General features: G+C 41.8%; 1 protein-coding gene across 1 annotated transcript in view; it reads right to left on the bottom strand.

The window, feature by feature from the left end:
- The window catches only part of LOC112260226 (SH3-containing GRB2-like protein 3-interacting protein 1), a 32,344-nt gene extending 20,045 nt beyond the window's left edge, over positions 1-12,299 (bottom strand). Inside the window, 1 exon segment of the mRNA XM_024435165.2 lies at positions 11,851-12,299. Coding sequence (XP_024290933.2) covers positions 11,851-11,860 — 10 coding nt within the window. The 5' untranslated portion in view covers positions 11,861-12,299.
- Between the last annotated feature and the right edge of the window lie 1,721 nt (positions 12,300-14,020).

Below are 14,020 nucleotides of genomic sequence, written 5' to 3'. Positions count from 1 at the left end.
CTCCATGAGCACCAGCATGTAAAGTTCATAGGAGCATATCAAATTGGGTGTCAAATGAAAGCTAAGAGTATATTTTGGGGAAATGAAGGCAGAGATACACCATCTTAAAAAGTAGGCATAAGTAAAGGCTTTGCTTTCTGGAAAACATGTTCCAGAAAAAGGTATCAGAAATACACAATGATATTGACATAAAGATCCCTGCAAGCTAATATCAACACTTAAACAATTTCTCCAAAAGTACATTTATCTTCTGTAAGTTTCAGAAATATTGCCTAATGCTTTGTAATTCCATTACTAAAATCCCACATATCTTTTTCTAATTTGTCTCCCTCATGAGGAGGGTGGATAATGAAAGTTCACAGAAGTAACAAGTAATGATAGACCTACCAATTAGCTGTAGTGATCTATTTTTGCATGAATTATTAAGTGATTAAAACTCGTAATTCCGTTACCAAATAGCGTAATTACTAAAGAATCAGTAACGGAATTACTGCAATTGAATTGGCTACAATGGGAAATCATAATAGTCTGGACAACCCCTCCCTCTCTCTCTCTCTCCCTCTGCCTCTCTCTCTTCAGTTAATATCACCTATCACAGCTCTTAGGAACACCTACCCATGAGCCCCCTCTCTTTCTATTTACTGTAATAAGCATCCTCACCCACTTAGCACCCACCGACACCGGACTTCAATGGGCATTGAAAATTAGTAGATGGCGTTGTGTGGGCGAACGGTTTGCAGATGTCAACGTTGTGAACAGAGAGCCCCATGGTGGCGGTGTGGTTATGGTATGGACAGGCGTAAGCTATGGACAGCAAAAACAATTGCATTTTATTGATGGCAATTTGAATGCACAGAGATACCGTGACGAGATCCTGAGGCGCATTGTCGTGCCATTAATCCGCCGCCATCACCTCATGTTTCAGCATGATAATGCACGGCCCCATGTTGCAAGGATCTGTACACTATTCCTGGAAGCTGAAAATGTCCCACTTCTTACATGGCCAACATACTCACCAGACATGTCACCCATTGAGCATGTTTGGGATGCTCTGGATTGACGTGTATGACAGTGTGTTCCAGTTCGCGCCAATATCCAGCAACTTCGCACAGCCATTGAAGAGGAGTGGGACAACACTTCACAGGCCACAATCAACAGCCTGATCAACTCTAAGCGAAGGAGATGTGCCGCGCTGCATGAGGCAAATGGTGGTCACACCAGATACTGACTAGTTTTCTGATCTACGTCCCTACCTTTTTAAAAGGTACAGTATCTGTGACCAACAGATGCACATCTGAATTTCCAGTCATGTGAAATCCATAGATTAGGGCTTATTTAATTTATTTAAATTTGCTGATGTCCTTATATGAACTGTAACTCAGTAAAATCTTTGAAATTGTTGCCTGGTGCATTTTTTATTTTTTTTTGTCCAAAATGCTCAAGCTCAGTAAATTTGGTTTTGAAACATTGATGGACAGCAATATTCAAACCTGGTCTCTGATTTTCAAGCATATTTAAGTCAGGACTGAGACTGGACCATTCAGAACCACTCAGCATCTATTGGAAAGCCTTTCTGGTGCATCTTTGGCATTAACATTTGTGTAATTTATCCCAGGGATAGGTTTTCAGAAGACCGAGACGGGTTTTCCTCGAAGGACCCTGGGACTAAACACCTCCATCTGCAACTGGATCCTGGACTTCATGACTGACCACACCCGGGTGGTAAGGGTAGGCAACAACACATTTGCCATGCTGATCCTCAACACTTGGGCCCCTCAGGGATGCGTGCTTAGTCCCCTCCTGTATTCACTGTTCACCCTAACGACTGCATGGCCAAACATGACTCCTTGACAGCTTCTACCCCAAAGTCATAAGAGTGCTGAACAATTACTCAAATGGCCACCGGACTGTTTACATTGACACCCCCCCATTTTGTTTTTACACTGCTGCTACTCGCTGTTTATTATCTATGCAGTCACTTTACCCCTACCTACATGTTCAAATTACCTCAACTAACCTGTACCCCTGCACATTGACCTGGTACCGGTACCCCCTGTATATTGCCTCGTTATTCTTATATTATTGAGTTACTTTTTATACATTTTTGCTTTAGTTTATTTGGTAAATATTTTCTTATCTCTTTCTAGAACTGCATTGTTGGTTAAGGGTTTGTCATTAAGCCATTCAGAGTGCATGTGACAAATGAAGTTTGATTTGATTATGACAAAACAATGGATAAATGTTTCCTAGTTGTGAAAAGTTGGTAGAATATTATTCAAAGTGATTAGCAACTGCAATGTCTGCCAAATGTGCTTCCACCAAGTATTAACTCTGGGGTGTGAAAACATACACCATCAAGACCATCTTCATTTTTATTTATTTTTGTTACACTTTCTATAATTTTTCTTTCACTTTGGAAATGTGGAGTAGGATGTGTAGATCGGTAGGAGAAAAATCCAAATGTACAGTATGCTTTTTTTCCTATGTAATTTGAAGGCAGCAAAAATGTAAAGAGGGTGTGCAGACTTTCACTACGAACTGTAAGACAGGAACACAATCACCACATTTGTACAACCAAAGACAATATGGAAATGGAAGAAATGGCAATAGTGATCAATCTATACACCCCATTGAGCCTGTGAGAAATCTAGCTACGGCGGCCATTCTGTGCCAAAACTGAGGCCAAGCCCCCTCCAGGGTTGGTAGTTGGCATCATACAGTGTTGTAATCAGGGCAACTGGAAAAACCAACACCCTGACACAGTTTAATGTGTGGGCACAGCGAAGAGCTCAGGGCCTATGTCCCCTGGAGGGATCCCATGTTGGTACAGTTTAAGGTGACTTTGGAGCACAGGTGGAAAAACGTAGAACCGGGGACACAGGGTGTGGGTGCAGAATTATTATTATTATTTTTTTTTACAATAGTTCTGTCCATTTAGGGTACCGCTTGTGGCTCAAGGGCACCCCCAGAAGCAAAAGTTCTGTACAGACACTTTAAACTAACTGTCCAGTGAAAATTGCATTTTTAAAAGTTAATATTCTGTTAAAGCAGCCTTTCTTACAGTATGGGTCGCGGACATGTTAATGGTGGAAGTAAAAACATACATGACTAAAAGTGCTCGTCGAACATCTCATTCCGAAATCATGGACATTAATATGGAGTTGGTCCCCCCTTTGCTGATATAGGAAGGCATTCCACTAGATGTTGGAACATTTCTGCAGGGACTTACTTCTATTCAGCCAGAAGAGCATGAGTGAGGTCAGACACTGATGTTGGGCAATTAGGCCTGGTTCGGAGTCGGTGTTCTGATTCATCCCAAAGGTGTTCGATGGGGTTGAGGTCAGGGCTCTCTGTAGGCCAGTAAAGTTAATCCACACCGATCTCGACAAACCATTTCCGTATGAACTTCCATTTATGCACTGGTGCATTGTCATGCTGAAATAGGAAAGGGCCTTCCCCAAACTGTTTCCACGAAGAACAGAATCATCTACAATGTCATTGTATGCTCTGGCATTAAGATTTCCCTTTACAGGAACTAAGGGGCCTAGCCCGAACCATGAAGAACTGCCCCAGACCATTATTACTCCTCCACCAAACTCTACAGTTGGCACTATGCATTCGCGAAGGTAGTGTTCTCCTGGCATCTGCCAAACCCAGATTCGTCAGATTCATCAGACCGCTCAAGAGTTCAATGGCGACGAGCTTTACACCACTCCAGCCGAGGCTTGGCATTGTGCATGGTGATCTTAGGCTTATGCACGGCTGCTCGGCCAAGGAAAGCTCCCAATGAACAGTTCTGGTGCTGATGTTGCTTCCAGAGGCAGTTTGGAACTCGGTAGTGTCTGCAACCAAGCACAGAAGCTACACGCTTCAAATCAAATCAAATCTTATTTGTCACATACACATGGTTAGCAGATGTTAATGCGAGTGTAGCGAAATGCTTGTGCTTCTAGTTCCGACAATGCAGTAATAACCAACAAGTAATCTAACCTAACAATACCTTATACACACAAGTGTAAAGGAATAAAGAATATGTACATAAAGATATATGAATGAGTGATGGTACAGAATGGCATAGGCAAGATGCAGTAGATGGTAACGAGTACAGTATAACATATGAGATGAGTAATGTAGGGTATGTAAACATAAGTGTCAGTTTAAAGTGGCTAGTGATACATGTATTACATAAAGATGGCAAGATGCAGTAGATGGTATAGAGTACAGTATATACATATGAGATGAGTAATGTAGGGTATGTAGACATTATATTAAGTGGCATTGTTTAATTAAAGTGGCTAGTGCTACATTTTTTTTACATCAATTTCCATTATTAAAGTGGCTGGAGTTGAGTCAGTATGTTGGCAGCAGCCACTCAATGTTAGTGGTGGCTGTTTAACAGTCTGATGGCCTTGAGATAGACTGAAAAACAGCTTCTCTCGGTCCCTGCTTTGATGCACCTGTACTGACCTAGCCTTCTGGATGATAGCGGGGTGAACAGGCAGTGGCTCGGGTGGTTGTTGTCCTTGATGATCTTTATGGCCTTCCTGTGACATCGGGTGGTGCAGGTGTCCTGGAGTGCAGGTAGTTTGCCCCCGGTGATGCGTTGTGCAGACCTCACTACCCTCTGGAGAGCCTTACAGTTGTGGGCGGAGCAGTTGCCGTACCAGGCGGTGATACAGCCCGACAGGATGTTCTCGATTGTGCATCTGTAAAAGTTTGTGAGTGCTTTTGGTGACAAGCCGAATTTCTTCAGCCTCCTGAGGTTGAAGAGACGCTGCTGCGTCTTCTTCACCACGCTGTCTGTGTGGGTGGACCAATTCAGTTTGTCTGTGATGTGTACGCCGAGGAACTTAAAACTTACTACCCTCTCCACTACTGTCCCGTCGATGTGGATAGGGGGGTGCTCCCTCTGCTGTTTCCTGAAGTCCACGATCATCTCCTTTGTTTTATTGACGTTGACTCGGCGGTCCCATTCTGTGAGCTTGTGTGCCGTTGTTGCTCCTAGACATTTCCACTTCACAATAACAGCACTTACTGTTGACCGGGGCAGTCTAGCAAGGCAGAAACAAACTGACTTTTGGAAAGGTGGCATCCAATGACAGTGCCATGTTGAAAGTCACTGAGCTCTTCATTAAGGACATTCTACTGCCAGTGTTTGTCTATGGAGATTGCATGGCTGTGTGCTCAATTTTATACACCTGTCAACACAGTGCGTGGCTGAAATAGCCGAATCCACACATTTTAAGGGGTGTCCACATACTTTTGTATACACTACCATTCAAAAGTTTGGGGTCACTTAGAAATGTCCTTGTTTTTGAAAGAAAGCACATTTTTTGTCCATTAAAATAACATCAAATTGATCAGAAATACAGTGTAGACATTGTTAATGTTGTAAATGACTATTGTAGCTGGAAACGGCTGATTTTTTATGGAATATCTACATTGGTGTACAGAGTCCCATTATCAGCAACCATCATTCCTGTGTTCCAATGGTACTTTGTGTTAGCTAATCCAAGTTCATTCTTTTAAAAGGCTAATTGATCATTAAAAACCCTTTTGCAATTATGTTAGCACAGCTGAAAACTGTTGTTCTGATTAAAGAAACAATCAAACTGGTCTTCTTTAGACTAGTTGAGTATGTGGAGCATCAGCATTTGTGGGTCTGATTACAGGCTCAAAATGGCCAGAAACAAAGACTTTCTTCTGAAACTCGGTAGTCTATTCTTGTTCTGAGGAATGAAGGCTATTCCATGCGAGAAATTGCCATGAAACTGAAGATCTCGTACAATGCTGTGTACTACTCCCTTCACAGAACAGCGACAACTGGCTCTAACCTGAATAGAAAGAGGAGTGGGAGGCCCCGGTGCACAACTGAGCAAGAGGACAGGTGCATTAGAGTGACTAGTTTGAGAAACAGATGCCTCACAAGTCCTTAACTGGCAGCTTCATTAAATAGTACTCGCAAGTCTCAACGTCAACCATGAAGAGGCGACTACGGGATGCTGGCCTTCTAGGCAGAGTTGCAAAGAAAATGCCATATCTCAGACTGGCCAATAAAAAGAAGAGATTAAGATGGGCAAAAGAACACAGACACTGGATAGAGGAAGATTGGAAACAAGTGTTATGGACAGACAAATCTTCGTTTAAGGTGTTCGGCTCACAAAGAAGAACATTCGCGAGACGCAGAAAAAATGAACAGATGCTGGAGGAGTGCTTGACGCCATCTGTCAAGCATGGTGGAGGCAATGTGATGATCTGGGGCTGCTTTGCTGGTGGTAAAGTGGGAGATTTGTACGGTGTAAAAGGGTTCTTGAAGAAGGAAGGCTATCACTCCATTTTGCAATGCCATGCCATACCCTGTGGACGGTGCTTAATTGGAGCCAATTTCCTCCTACAACAGGACAATGACCCAAAGCACAGCTCCAAACTATGCAAGAACTATTTCGGGAAGAAACAGTCAGCTGATATTCTGGCCAGCACAGTCACTGGATCTCAACCCTATTGAGCTGTTATGGGAGCAGCTTGACCGTATGGTACGTAAGAAGTGCCCATCAAGCCAATCCAACTTGTGGGAGGTGCTTCAGGAAGCATGGGGTGAAATCTCTTCAGATTACCTCAACAAAATGACAACTAGAATGCCAAAGGTCTGCAAGGCTGTAATTGCTGCAAATGGAGGATTCTTTGACAAAAGCAAAGTTTGAAGGACACAATTATTACTTCAGTTAAAAATCATTATTTATTACCTTGTCAACATCTTGACTATATTTCCTATTCATTTTGCAACTCATTTCATGTATGTTTTCATGGAAAACAAGGACATTTCTTAGTGACCACAAACTTTTGAATGGTAGCGTATATAGTGTATTTACTGTTGGGAATTGCAGAATACACAAGCTGCAGTTTCAAAATGTGGTTGTGCATCAGCAGTTTTTCTCTTGTTACAGTATGTCAGTCACTGATAGTCACTTAATTAGTCATGTCAGCTAACAATTTTTAGGTAGGTAAATTAGTCTAGCCAGCTGTCATGGCCGAATGCCGACCAGGCACGAAGGGCACGTGCCCAGGGGCCCTGACCTCCAGGGGGCCCCCATTGATTTCTCACTCAGACATCATATTGTGTGTATGTACTGATTGATGATACTGACTGTAAATGTAATATATGAAAATGTAAATGATAAATGTACACCTGGAATAGTAGGTCTCTGTGGTTTTTCCCTTAGTAGAGTCAGTACAGAACCTTTTAGTTCTATTTCTGGGTAGAATTGCAGGAGATTAGCTGTAAAACCGCAAAAACAATTTCTCTGCCTCATGGCATAATGCGTAGAATTGCAGGAAATATGCTTTAAATCGTCAACATTTTATCTAAGTCTCATGGCAAAATGTGACTCGTTTCAGGACACTAGGCATATGTCGCATGTCACTACTTCACAGGAGATGCATTTTAACGTAAACAGGAAGACAGGAACCTTGCCACTAGCCATGATTGGCTGAGATAATGGATGAGCTGGACATGCAGAGAGATGAGTTTGGAATGGTCTGTTATGTAGCACGCTTGTGTCTATAACATGAGCTGCCCAACATGTGTAGGTAATCCTTTCTAAAACAGCTTTTTTTAAAGATATCACAAAGAAGTGCTAATGCTCTCCATTTTCTGGAGGACTGAGATTGATTGCAAATATTTGGAGGGAGCTGAAAAGAGAACACAGAAGGCTGTGGTAAAAAACACCTGTCTCTGGATTATATCTTCAAACTAAGGGCAATCATGGCATCCATGACAGAGAGGGAGAAGCGTTCATTCATGTATGTGGGTAAGAGAGTCTTGCTAGCTACATTTTCAGATATGATACATTTCTAATTTTGTCAGAAAGTCATTTTCATTGCAAGTTAAAGCTGGCTAGCAAGCTACATGTCTCCACTATGCAAGTAACCATTTCACTGTACCGTTTTACACCTTCTGTATCCTGTGCATGTAACAAATAAACTTTGATTTTATTTGATATAGTGTGTGTTTACCAGAAACAAACATTTCTGGGTTACGATAGGGCCTAAAAAAAAAAAAAAATCCTCCATGTTCATGAAAAACTGCTCAATAATATGTTTCAAATTCATAACCTATAAACGGTGTCTCCCATCATGCTGAACTAGAGGCATGCCAGATAGGGCCTAAAAAATATATTTTGGCCTCATTCATGAAAAAGTGTTCAAAAGTAGGTTTCAAATTCATAACCCAGAAACGGTGTCTGCCGTCATGGTGAACTAGCGTCATGTCGGATTCGGCCTAAAAATTTTCGGCCACGTTCATGAAAAAGTGCTTAAAAATATGTTTCAATTTCATAACCCAGAAAGGTAATGTGAAGAACAACATGACAGGCACCAAAGTCAGATTAGGATATAACGTTATGCCAACGAGATATTGTCCAAGTTCTACAATTCTCCGGTAGAATGCCCTTCTTTTATTACGTTAAACTCGCAACCATATTTTCTGTACTTAGCTCGCCATTAACTTGTAAATAAGGATCTTTTTGTGAGCTTATTTTACTGTAATATTGAACACAAATTAGCTAGAGTTAAGATGTTGTCAGCTATGTGATATGGTCATTATTTGAACTGGCTAGCCAGCTAACATAAAGTTAGCTAGCTAGCTAGCTAACTAACAAGCTAGAAACAAAACAAATCGTTATTTAGAAAGTTGCTTTTAGTTGCCTGTTTGCTAGATTACTATATGTCAAATACATTTTTAAAGGGACAGGTTTATTGGTGTTAAAATGTTATTTTGGATCACCAGGCTGCTGACGTCATGAAGCCTGCCGTTTTTGTGTTTATACTTTTCATAACGACAACGACAAGTTTAATGTTGGACGACAATAGAATGTACATGATGTCACTGCGACAACTGCATACAGAAATGTTGATAGAAGTAGTATAAACCAGCCTTCAGTCTTGAAATCTTTGTTTGTACACTACCATACTCACTGATCAGCACATGGCCGCACATGTGAATCCTTAAAGAAATGGGTGGGGCTAAGGCTTAAGAGGGTGTGAACGAAGCTGAATGGGTGTAGACAAAGAAGAGTTCTCCAGTAGGTGTACCAAAAAGATTCAAGGACCATTTTCTCCAAAGTGGTGTTACAAGTTTATCAACTTCCAATTACTTTCCCATTGTTCCTCAACTGTAGTATATGATTTACAATTTTCTATCTCGGACTCTCTACTTTTATCCAATGTAAAAAAAACACCATTTCAAATTTTGCTACATAAGACCGGATCGAGCCGGTCGGTGACAAATGTGTAGAATTTCATGAAATTAACTATAAAACTAAAATGTTTCTCTCTGATATCAGGAAGGGGGCCACAAAAAATGTTTTACCTGCGAATTGGAGGCCCGCCCCAACAAAGGAGGCATGTTTTCATGCGCTTGGGCCCCAGGAAAATACTGAATTTCTCATTTGGGGCCCATGCTGTAAAAGTTGTGTTAAAGAGATTGTACGAATTGGAATTGCAGGGGGATTTATTTATATATTTATATTTGCAGGACATATATAAATAGGAAATGGATTATGTTCTACACCACTGGTTCTCAATCCTGGTCCTGCCCTAGGACTACACAACTGATTCAAATCATCAAAGCCTTTTGCTGAGTTGATCATTTGAATCAGCTGTGTAGCGCTAGGGCAAAAACAAAAATGTGCACCCCTTTGGGTCCCCAGGACCAGGGGTGAGAACCACTGTTGTACACAATCGTGCACCATTTTCAGGAACCCATTTTGGCTCGTGAGCTCTACTTTCAAAATTACCTCCTGAAATTATATAAAACCCAAACACATCTTCAACTCATACCCAAATAATGTTGTTGACTATACTCGTATTTGTGGCCAAAGCTCAAACTTGTATCTCAAACAGACGTTTTCAAAAATGCTTACTATTTCCTCATAGAACATGTCATGTTGGCTCATTGGCTGAGCTGGCCAATCAGCAGTCTACTTTTTATGACTGGTATACACCCACACCATTTGGGTACGCACAAACTATTCCAACACAGAAAAGCTGCTTTTTAACATGCCTAATACATTTATTTGATAGAAATCTGGAAACACCGGACAGTTACTTCAAGGGATTATATTGAATCATGACCTGTAACTGGGTCACGTGAAGAAGTTAAAAACATTTCCCACCCAGTAACATGTTAATATATTTACTTTTTGACCTTCTAAATGTAGTTTTGTTAAGTGCATTGAATCCAAATGCAGCCGATGAATAAGCGTTTGAAAACCCTATAACCAAGTTTGACTTTAACAGGGCCTGTAGGCAGACAGTACTGTAGTAGCTTGGAAAGGGAATGAACCAATTAACTACAGTATTACTGAATCATGAGGTCAATTTTATTCAGCTGTTTTGATGTAGGCCTAGTTTATGCCAGGCACAGTAAGTAGACATAAACAGCCTCGGACAGGCCTTGGACACTTCTGGGATGCATCTCAATAGCCTACCAATAGTCTTACTCTCTTTGTCTCTTTTCCTTAATTTGCACTGACATGAAAGAGCTGGAAACGTGGGACGGATTGGGCATCTGCCCCATTGCGTTCACCAATGTCCAATGGCCAGTGAAAAAAAGAGAGAGGGCACATGGGGATGAAGGAGCTTTAGACTGTTGAGACGCACCCAGTTTTCCCCCCTTACCCGCTCCACTCAGATTCTTTCAAATGGACAACTTAATAAAACATTGTACAGTAACACTGCACTGAATAGCAGTCAACTGGCCTCAGAGAAACCCTAGGCAAGACCCTCGCTCTCTCTCTCTCTCTTTACTTCAGAATGCATCTCACAGCATCACTATTTCTGGCCAGTGTGCCTATCTGTTACCTAAGACCTTTCAATCCCATAGAGCACCTTGCTATTCACATGGGCACTGAGGCTCACACTACCATGGCTCTCAATGACGAACGGAGAGAATGCCTAACATCTCAGTTGTGTCAGAGCCTAAGAGCTGCCAGCTCAGCATGCACGTCTACAAAAGATTCCGTTGATAGCTTCACAAATAGTCTGTATCTATAAACCACTATACACTTCTAAATGTGAGCCATTCATTCAGCAAACCTAAGCAACATACAGTATAATACAGTATTTGTTTGACAACACAAAACGTATGCAATCAATTCATGTTAGACCATGTGTACAGGTATGTGTTTTGTTAACGCCTACCATGTTGACATAATGTTTAAAGAAATATAACAACCAGAGAATAGACCAACTCATGTCACAATGAAAACACTATTTCATTTGCGCCATTACAGAATGTTTTGATAAGGTCCTCTTAATATGATAGGTGATCAGTGAATGGGCCACTGATTCAAACACATTCTGAAATGAGCTGGCATCATTTCAGCCAACACAAAAGACTTGAATAGAATACACTGGAGATCACTGAATTCTAGCACAGATAGTATGAGCCACAACCTCAGTAGGTATAACCTTGAGACAAGACTATTAACTAATTACACACCCATCACGAGAGAGAGAGAGAAACACACACACACACACACCCCTGCCAAGCCGGACGTCTGCCTCATTGTGCTACACAGCTGTGGTGTGAACATCTATCCCTCCTTACAAATCAATCCACACACACGCATAGGCATCTGACAGAGCCACGTCACACTACAGATAGAAAAAAAACATACGGTAGCCTAAGCACCAAAACACAGAGATGCTCAAGATAGTTAGATACCCACTAGAGCTTATTACCAAGCAATAGCACCCAAAATACTGCCTTGCAGAAGGGCATAAATAGGTAGAAGAGAGGGAGGCGATGGAGGATAAAAAGGAGGAGCAGGGGGGGGCACAAATAATTACCTTCCATCATGATTGCAGATTTTCATTCCTCTGTCCCCCTCCACGGATGGAGGGAGACCAACAGATGGATAGAGAGACAGACAGGCGGATGGAGGAACCCGAGATATTCCAAGTGGCTAAATGATGCTGGGTCTAGGGCATTCCTAATTGCCGAACGGCTCCCAAGTGAAGCGGAACGTCGTTGCTCCCTCCTCCTCCACCCCTTGAGCCCAGACACCAGCACACGGGGGGTGGGGGAGGTAGCCAGGCAGGCTGTCGGGCCGACGAAAGAGGCAGAGACAGAGGCCCAGGGAAGGTGTAGAGAACCGGGGGAAGGGCCCAGCGCGTTAGGCCCCAGTCGCCCCAACAGCACTGACACACGCCATCAACGAGAGGTGGATGCTGAGTTAGAAAGGCAAAGGAGAAAAATACAAAGCTAGCGAGAGAGGCAGACTGAGAGAGAGATGGAGAGCAATGGAGGGAGTGATTATGCTGCTTGCTGATGTCACACCTGCGCTGAGCCAATCCCGGCACTCTGGCAGTCATCTGCTTTGTCACATGGCTTCTGTCCCCTGATGCCTTAGCTCTTTAGCTTGGACTGTTAGCAGATATATTGTAGCCTATACATACAATTCCACACTCATTGCATGTTTTTTTTAATTGTACCTGCTAATACAGCAACATAACACAGGGATGCTTAAAATACCTATCAACAGTATGTAGACAATTCTACATGCACCTAGTATATTCAGTTTTTTGTGCAGATGTGAAGTCCTACCAAGGACACATGTCTTGATTTCTTCACGACTGTGTGTCTGTATAAATGTTTGGTATTTAACTGTATGCTTATTCATATCAGTATGTTTGTTGGTCTGTTTTCACGTCACAGGATGGCAATCCTTTATGCCAAAGTTGCATTGTCAACAACCATCAGCACACAAACACACACATACGGGGAAGGGTACGGAGGACATCACACATACCTCAGCATGTCAGATAAAGAGGTAGATTTGTCAATTAGGTACATTAGAAGGAGGATTCAAATGTGTATGTGGGAAGGGATAAGGGTATTTATTTGGAATTTGGGTAATTGTCATGGGACAGTGTAGCTCAGAGGCATTCTGTGAATAAAATAACCATTCCCTTATCGAAAATATCACATACACTTAGGTTGGAGTCATTAAAACTCGTTTTTCAACCACTCCACGTATTTCTTGTTAACAAACTATAGTTTTGGCAAGTCAGTTAGGACATCTACTTTGTGCATGACACGCCATTTTTCCAACAATTGTTTACAGATTATTTCACAATATCACAATTCCAGTGGGTCAGAAGTTTACATACACTAAATTGACTGCTTTTAAACAGCTTGGAAAATTCCAGAAAATGTCATGGCTTTAGAAGCATCTGATAGGCTAATTGATATAATTTGAGTTAATTGGAGGTGTACCTGTGGATGTATTTCAAGGCCTAGCTTCAAACTCACTGCCTCTGCTTGACATCATGGGAAATCAAAAGAAATCAGGCAAGTCAAAAAATTGTAGACCTCCACAAGTCTGGTTCATCCTTTGGAGCAATTTCCAAATGCCTGAAGGTAACACGTTCATCTGCACAAACAATAATACACAAGTATAAACACCATAGGTGTCACGCCCTGATCTTAGAGATCCTTTTTATTCTCTATGTTAGGTCAGGGTGTGACTCGGTGGGAAAGTCTGTTTTCTATTTCTTTGTTTTTGGCCATGTGTGGTTCCCAATCAGAGGCAGCTGTCTATCGTTGTCTCTGATTGGGGATCACATATAAGTTGTAATTTTCCTTTTGGGTTTTGTGGGATCATGTTTTCTGTTTAGTGTCTGTGAAATAGCTAGCGATGGTGCTTTGTGGGCAGAACTGAGAAAGCGTGTGCGAGCAAGGAGGCCTACACACCTGACTCAGTTACACCTGCTCTGTCAAGAGGAATGGGCCAAAATTCACCCAATTTATTGTGGGAAGCTTGTGGAAGTCTACCTGAAACATTTGACCCAAGTTAAACAATTTAAAGGCAATGCTACCAAATACACTCAATTAGTATGTTAACTTCTGACCTACTGGGAATGTGATGAAAGAAAGAAAAGCTGAAATCTCTTCTGACATTTCACATTCTTAAAATAAAGTGGTGATCCTAACTGACCTAAGAAAGAATTTTTACTA

This window comes from Oncorhynchus tshawytscha, linkage group LG10 (genome assembly GCF_018296145.1).
Source record: "Oncorhynchus tshawytscha isolate Ot180627B linkage group LG10, Otsh_v2.0, whole genome shotgun sequence".
NCBI lineage: Eukaryota > Metazoa > Chordata > Actinopteri > Salmoniformes > Salmonidae > Oncorhynchus > Oncorhynchus tshawytscha.
The sequence above is the reverse complement of the archived record's forward strand: the minus strand, read 5'-3'. Positions and strand labels throughout refer to the sequence as shown.